The 7920-nt window shown below is 45.6% G+C and overlaps 1 protein-coding gene across 1 annotated transcript in view; it reads left to right on the plus strand.

Moving 5' to 3' along the window:
- The window catches only part of LOC120507571, a 7043-nt gene extending 2020 nt beyond the window's left edge, over positions 1-5023 (plus strand). Inside the window, exons 4-6 of the mRNA XM_039720379.1 lie at positions 3-186; positions 2704-2849; positions 4662-5023. Coding sequence (XP_039576313.1) covers positions 3-186; positions 2704-2849; positions 4662-4901 — 570 coding nt within the window. The 3' untranslated portion in view covers positions 4902-5023. The remainder of the gene's footprint in view (positions 1-2; positions 187-2703; positions 2850-4661) is intronic.
- Positions 5024-7920: the final 2897 nt, after the last annotated feature.

Consider the following 7920-nt stretch of genomic DNA (forward strand, 5'->3'; position numbering starts at 1 on the left):
GCCGGGAGCAGCAGCGGCTGCAGCGCTGGGGCTGCGGCCGCGGGGCGCTGCTGGCGCTGGCCGGCACCGCGCTGCACTTCAACGTGGGCCACGAGCGCCACGAGCGCGTCGTGCTCTGGGCGGGCACCGGCAACTGGAGCCGCTGGCTGGCGCACGGCTCCCGGCGCGACCTCTGCTCCCGGGCCTGTGAGTCGGCACGAAATTCCCCAAGTTTTCTCCAAGTTTTCCACCAATTTCCGCCAATTTTCCTCAAATTTTCCCCAATTTTCCTCAGTTTTTCCCATTTTTTCCCAATTTTTCCCAATTTTCCTCAGTTTTCCCCCAATTTTCCTCAATTTTCCCCAATTTTCCTCAATTTTTCCCAACTTTCCCCAATTTTCCTCTATTTTTCCCAATTTTCCTCAATTTTCCTCAATTTTCCCCAATTTTCCTCATTTTTTCCCAATTTTTCCCAATTTTTCCCATTTTTACTCAATTTTTACCAATTTTTCCCAATTTTCCTCAATTTTTCCCCAATTTTCCCAAATTTTCTCCAATTTTGCCCAATTTTCCTCAATTTTTTCCTATTTTTTCCCAATTTTCCCCAATTTTTCCCAATTTTCCCCAATTTTTCCCAATTTTCCCCAATTTTCCTCAATTTTTACCCAATTTTTTGCAAATTATTTTCCCCAATTTCCCCCAATTTTTACCTAATTATTTTCTCCAATTTCCCCCAATTTTCCTCAATTTTTTCCCAATTTTCCCCAATTTTTCCACAATTTTTCCCCAATTTTCCTCAAATTTTTTCCCAACTTTCCCCAATTGTCCTCCAATTTTCCTCATTTCCCCCCAATTTTCCCCAATTTTCCTCAATTTTCCCCAATCTTTCTCTAATTTTCCCAATTTTCCCAATTTTCTCAAAATTTTCCCAATTTTTCTGGATTTCCCCCCGGGTTTTCCCACAATTTTCCCTTTTTTTTTCAAATTTTGCCACTTTTTGCCAAATTTTGCCACATTTCCCCCAAGTTTTCTTTTGGGATTTCCCCCAAATCTTTTGGGATTTCCCCCTCCTGACCCCAAACCTTTGGGATTTCCCCCAAATCTTTTGGGATTTCCCTCAAACCTTTGGGATTTTCCCCCTCCTGACCCCAAATCTTTGGGATTTTCCCAATCCTGACCCCAAACCTTTGGGATTTTCCCCAAATCTTTGGGATTTTCCCAATCCTGACCCCAAACCTTTGGGATTTTCCCCAAATCTTTGGGATTTTCCCAATCCTGACCCCAAACCTTTGGGATTTTCCCCAAATCTTTGGGATTTTCCCAATCCTGACCCCAAATCTTTGGGATTTTCCCCAAATCTTTTGGGATTTTCCCCAAATCTTTGGGATTTTCCCCAAATCTTTTGGGATTTTCCCCAAATCTTTGGGATTTTCCCCAAATCTTTTGGGATTTTCCCCAAATCTTTTGGGATTTTCCCCTTTTGACCCCAAACCTTTGGGATTTTCCCCAAATCTTTTGGGATTTTCCTCAAATCTTTTGGGACTTTGCCCTTCCTGACCCCAAACCTTTGGGATTTCCCCCAAATCTTTTGGGATTTCCCCCTTTTGACCCCAAACCTTTGGGATTTTCCCCAAATCTTTTGGGATTTTCCCATTTTGACCCCAAATCTTTGGGATTTTCCCCCTTTTGATCCCAAACCTTTGGGATTTTCCCCAAATCTTTTGGGATTTTCCCATTTTGACCCCAAATCTTTTGGGATTTCCCCCTTTTGACCCCAAATCTTTGGAATTTTCCCATTTTGACCCCAAACCTTTGGGATTTTGACCCCAAACCTTTGGGATTTTCCCCAAACCTTTGGGATTTTGCCCTTTTGACCCCAAATCTTTTGGGATTTTGCCCTTTTGACCCCAAACCTTTGGGATTTCCCCATTTTGACCCCAAACCTTTGGGATTTCCCCCTCCTGACCCCGTTCCCCCAATTTTCCTCATTTTTTCCCAATTTTTCGCCCTTTTTCTACATTTTTCCCCAATTTTCCCCAATTTTCCTCAATTTTTTCCCAATTTTCCCCCAATTGTCTTCAATTTTCCCCAATTTTCCTCTTTTTTTCCCAATTTTCCCCAATTTCCCCCCATTTTTTCCCAATTTGCCTCAATTTTCCTCAATTTTTTCCCAAATTTTCCAAATATTTTGCAAATTATTTTCCCCAATTTTCCTCATTTTTTCCCCAATTTTCCTCATTTTCCCTCAATTTTCCCCAATTTTTCCAAATTTTCTCAAAATTTTCCCAATTTTTCTGGATTTCCTCCCGGTTTTCCCAAGATTTTCCCAATTTTTTTTTTTTTAATTTTGCCACATTTTGCCACATTTCCCCCAAGTTTTCTTTTGGGATTTCCCCCTCCTGACCCCAAATCTTTTGGGATTTCCCCCTTTTGACCCCAAATCTTTGGAATTTTCCCATTTTGACCCCAAATCTTTGGGATTTTCCCCCTCCTGACCCCAAATCTTTGGGATTTTCCCCCTCCTGACCCCAAATCTTTGGGATTTTCCCCCTTTTGATCCCAAACCTTTGGGATTTTCCCCAAATCTTTTGGGATTTTCCCATTTTGACCCCAAATCTTTTGGGATTTTGCCCTTTTGACCCCAAACCTTTGGGATTTCCCCATTTTGACCCCAAACCTTTGGGATTTCCCCCTCCTGACCCCAAACCTTTGGGATTTCCCCAGATTTCCTGCCCTGCCCCCGCGGTTGGGTTTTTTTCCGCAATTCCTGTTATTTCTTCTCCGACTTCGCCGCTTCCTGGGAGAATTCCAGAACTTTCTGCTGGGCCTTGGGCTCGCAGCTGCTCGAGGTCGACGACGCCGAGGAGAAGGTGAGGCCCCAAATCCCAGAAACCCCAAAAAAATCCCAAATTCCCCTAAATCCCAAAAATTCTGTAAATATCAAAAATCCCATAAATGCCCCAAAATCCCAAAGAATTCTGAAATCCCCACAGTCCCCATAAATCTCCCAAAAAATCCCAAATTTCCCCTAAATTCCAGAAATTCGGTAAATATCAAAAATCCCATAAATCCCGTAAATCCCAAAAAATCCCATAAATGTCCCTGAATCCCATAAATTCCCATTATACTGGTCCATACTGGTCTGTACTGGTCCATACTGGTCCGTACTGGTCCATACTGGTCTGTACTGGTTTATACTGGTCCATACTGGTCCATATTGGTTTATACCGGTCCATATTGGTTTATACTGGTTCCCCATAAATCTCCCAAAAAATCCCAAATTTCCCCTAAATTCCAGAAATTCGGTAAATATCAAAAATCCTATAAATATCAAAAATCCCATAAATGTCCCAAAATCCCAAAGAATTCTGAAATCCCCACAGGTCCCTAAATCCCCCCAAAAAAATCCAAATTTCCCCTAAATCCCATAAATCCTGAAAACATCAAAAATCCCATAAATGTCCCAAAATTCCCCAATTTCCCATGGACCCATACTGGTCCATACTGGTCCATACTGGTCCGTACTGGTTTATACTGGTTTATACTGGTCCATACTGGTCCATACTGGTCCGTACTGGTCCATACTGGTCCGTACTGGTTTATACTGGTCCATACTGGTCCATACTGCCCCATACTGGTTTATACTGGTCCGTACTGGTCCATACTGGTTTATACTGGTCCGTACTGGTCCGTACTGGTCTGTACTGGTTTATACTGGTCCATACTGGCACCGCCCTGGGCCCAGAGAGCAGGTTTGGGGCTGTTTGTGGGGATTTGGGGTTTTTATGGGGTTTTTATGGGATTTTTGGGGTAATTTATGGGATTTTTGGGGTGATTTATGGGGTTTTAATGGGATTTTTGGGGTTATTTATGGGATTTTTGGGGTAATTTATGGGATTATTTATGGGATTATTTATGGGATTATTTATGGGATTATTTATGGGATTATTTATGGGATTATTTATGGGATTATTTATGGGATTATTTATGGGATTATTTATGGGATTATTTATGGGATTATTTATGGGATTATTTATGGGATTATTTATGGGATTATTTATGGGATTATTTATGGGATTATTTATGGGATTATTTATGGGATTATTTATGGGATTATTTATGGGATTATTTATGGGATTATTTATGGGATTATTTATGGGATTATTTATGGGATTATTTATGGGATTATTTATGGGATTATTTATGGGATTATTTATGGGATTATTTATGGGATTATTTATGGGATTATTTATGGGATTATTTATGGGATTATTTATGGGATTTTTGGGGTAATTTATGGGATTATTTATGGGATTATTTATGGGATTTTTGGGATTTCAGTGACTTGGGGAATCGGGACAATTTCTGGGGTGAATTTTTGTGATTTGGGGAAAATTTGGTGGAGATTTTCAGGATTTATGGGATTTGGGTGGGATTTGAGGCGGGATTTTTGGGATTATTTAGGGGATTTATGAGATTATTTATGGGATTTATGGGATCTGGTCGACTCGGGGAATTTGGACCATTCCGGGCTTGGATTTTTGTGATTTGGGGAGAATTTGGTGAAGATTTGTGTGGGATTTTCGGGATTTTTTGTGATTTGGATGGAATGTGGGCTGGGATTTTGGGGCTTTTTGGGATTTTTGTGACCCTGATCCCGTTTTTTTCCTTTTTGGGGCCAGTTGGTGGCACCGGGACGAGCCCAACGGGGGCACCCAGGAGAACTGCGCGGCCGTGGGGCCCGACGGGCTCTGGGCCGATTATCCCTGCGGGAAGTCCCTGCCCTGGGTCTGCGAGGGATCCCCCTGACCCCAAATCCCCGGAATTCACCCCAAAATCCCCGGAATTCACCCCAAAATCCAGGGAATTTGGTGAAAAATAAAAATAAATGTGTGTGTGAACTGGGATTGAACTGGGATTGAACTGGGATTGAACTGGGATCATCCCTGTGAGGGACACTCCTGACCCCAAATCCCCAGAATTCACCCCGAAATCCCCAGAATTCACCCCAAAATCCCAGGAATTCACCCCAAAATCCGGGGAATTTGGGAAAAAATAACAATAAATGTGTGTGTGTACTGGGATTGAACTGGGATTGAACTGGGATTGAACTGGGATCATCTGCGTGAGGGACACCCCTGACCCCAAATCCCCAGAATTCACCCCAAAATCCCCAGAATTCACCCCAAAATCCCAGGAATATTCTGGAGATTGGGGAAATAAACTCGTGTGTGTACTGGGATTGGTCCCGTAATCCCCAAAACCCCATAATCCCCAAAATCCTGGGATTCCCTTCCAAAATCTCAGATTTCCCCAAACCCCACAATCCCCCAAATCCTGTAAATCCAAAAATCCCCAAAATCCCGTAAATCCCAAAATCCCCAAATCCCGTAAATCCCAAAATCCTGTAAATCCCAAAATCCCGTAAATCCTGTAAATCCCATAAATCCCCAAAATCCGGTAAATCCCCGAATCCCGTAATTCCCCAAATCCCGTAAATCCCAAATCCCGTAAATCCTGTAAATCCCAAAATCCCCCAAACCTGGAATTCCCTTCCCAAAATCCCGTAAATCCCGTAAATCCCAAAATCCCATAAATCCCAAATCCGGTAAATCCCCGAATCCCCAAATCCCAAAATCCCAAAACCCCCAAAATCCCATAAATCCCCAAATCCCGTAAATCCCGTAAATCCCCAAATCCCAAAAATCCTGCAATTCCCAAAATTCCATAAATCCCAAAACCCCCAAAATCCCGCAAATCCCAAAATCCCCCAAATCATGTAAATCCCCAAAATCCCGTAAATCCCCAAAACCCCATAAATCCCAAAATCCTGTAAATCCCCACAATTCCGTAAATCCCAAAATCCCGCAATTCCCCAAATCCTGTAAATCCCCAAATTCCCAAAACCCCATAAATCCCAAAATCCTGTAAATCCCCGAATCCCGTAAATCCCAGAATCCCATAAACCCCAAATCCCGTAAATCCCCAATCCCGTAAATCCCAGAATCCCGTAAATCCCCAATCCCGTAAATCCCCGAATCCCGTAAATCCCCAATCCCGTAAATCCCCGAATCCCGTAAATCCCCAATCCCGTAAATCCCCAAATCTGGTAAATCCCCAAATCTGGTAAATCCCCGAATCCCGTAAATCCCCGAATCCCGTAAATCCCCAAATTCCCAAAACCCCATAAATCCCAAAATCCTGTAAATCCCCGAATCCCGTAAATCCCAGAATCCCATAAACCCCAAATCCCGTAAATCCCCAATCCCGTAAATCCCAGAATCCCGTAAATCCCCAATCCCGTAAATCCCCGAATCCCGTAAATCCCCAATCCCGTAAATCCCCGAATCCCGTAAATCCCCAATTCCCGTAAATCCCAAAATCCCGTAAATCCCCGAATCCCGTAAATCCCCAAATTCCGTAAATCCCCAAATCCCGTAAACCCCAAATCCCCGAATCCCGTAAATCCCCAAAATCCCCAATCCCGTAAATCCTAAATCCCGTAAACCCCAAATCCCCGAATCCCGTAAATCCCCGAATCCCGTAAATCCCCGAATCCCGTAAATCCCCGAATCCCGTAAATCCCCGAATCCCGTAAATCCCCGAATCCCGTAAATCCCCAAATCCGGTAAATCCCCGAATCCCGTAAATCCCCAAATCCCCAAAACCCCATAAATCCCAAATCCTGTAAATCCCCAAATCCCGTAAATCCCCGAATCCCGTAAACCCCAAATCCCCAAAATCCCGTAAATCCCAAAATCCTGCAATTCCCAAAATTCCATAAATCCCAAAACCCCCAAAATCCCGTAAATCCCAGAATCCCATAAATCCTGTCAATCCCGTAAATCCCCAAATCCTGTAAATCCCCAATCCGGTAAATCCCCGAATCCCGTAAATCCCCGAATCCCGTAAATCCCCGAATCCCCCAAATCCCCAAATCCCGTAAATCCCCCAATCCCGTAAATCCCCGAATCCCGTAAATCCCCAAATCCCGTAAATCCCCAATCCCGTAAATCCCCAATCCCGTAAATCCCCAATCCCGTAAATCCCCGAATCCCGTAAATCCCCGAATCCCCGAATCCCGTAAATCTCTCCGGCCGTGACCTTTGCCCCCTGGCCGGGCGTTCCCGGCCTTTTCCTGGAAGTTTTTTTTGGATCAATTCCCGTCCAAATCCGTCCAATTCCTGGAGCCCAGCCCGCTTTTATTGAACCGGGAATGGTCGGGATTATTTGGGGACATCCTGGGGACACCGTGGGGACACCGTGGGGACACCGTGGGGACATCGGGGTGGCCCCAAAATCAGCAATAATCGGAAAAATCCTCGTCGACGTAATTGGCGGGAAACCAGCCGACCTGGGGACAGGGACAGCGCGTCAGGGACACCGGGGGGACATTGGGGACACCGGGGGGACATGGGGGGCACCCGACCTGGGGACAGGGACAGTGGGTCAGGGACACCGGGGGGACACCGGGGGGACGTCCCCGCTGTCCCCAGGGTGTCCCCGCTGTCCCCTCAGTGTCCCCATTGTCCCCAGGGTGTCCCCCGGTTCGAGGCCCGTGCCCGGGTGGTGGCAGCGCTGGCGCAGCGGGGGCTGCTCCGGGGGGTGCAGGACCACGCCATGACCCTGCCCCTCTGCAGGTACCGCTGTCCCCAAGTGTCCCCAAATGTCCCCTCAGTGTCCCCAGTGTGTCATCAGTGTCCTATCAGTGTCCCCAGTGTCCTCTCACACCATGATTCTGTCCCTCTGCTGGTATCACTGTCCCCAGTGCCCCCAATGTCCCCAGTGTCCCCAGTGTCCCCAATGTCCCCAATGCCCCCAGTGCCCCCAATGTCCCCAGTGTCCCCAATGTCCCCAATGTCCCCAATGTCCCCAGTGTCCCCAGTGTCCCAGGGTGGGGACAGTGCCATACCCGGCCGTAGATCTCTCCCTTCCACCAGC

The sequence above is a fragment of the Passer montanus genome, unplaced genomic scaffold (genome assembly GCF_014805655.1).
Source record: "Passer montanus isolate IOZ18808 unplaced genomic scaffold, ASM1480565v1 scaffold439, whole genome shotgun sequence".
NCBI classification, from domain to species: domain Eukaryota; kingdom Metazoa; phylum Chordata; class Aves; order Passeriformes; family Passeridae; genus Passer; species Passer montanus.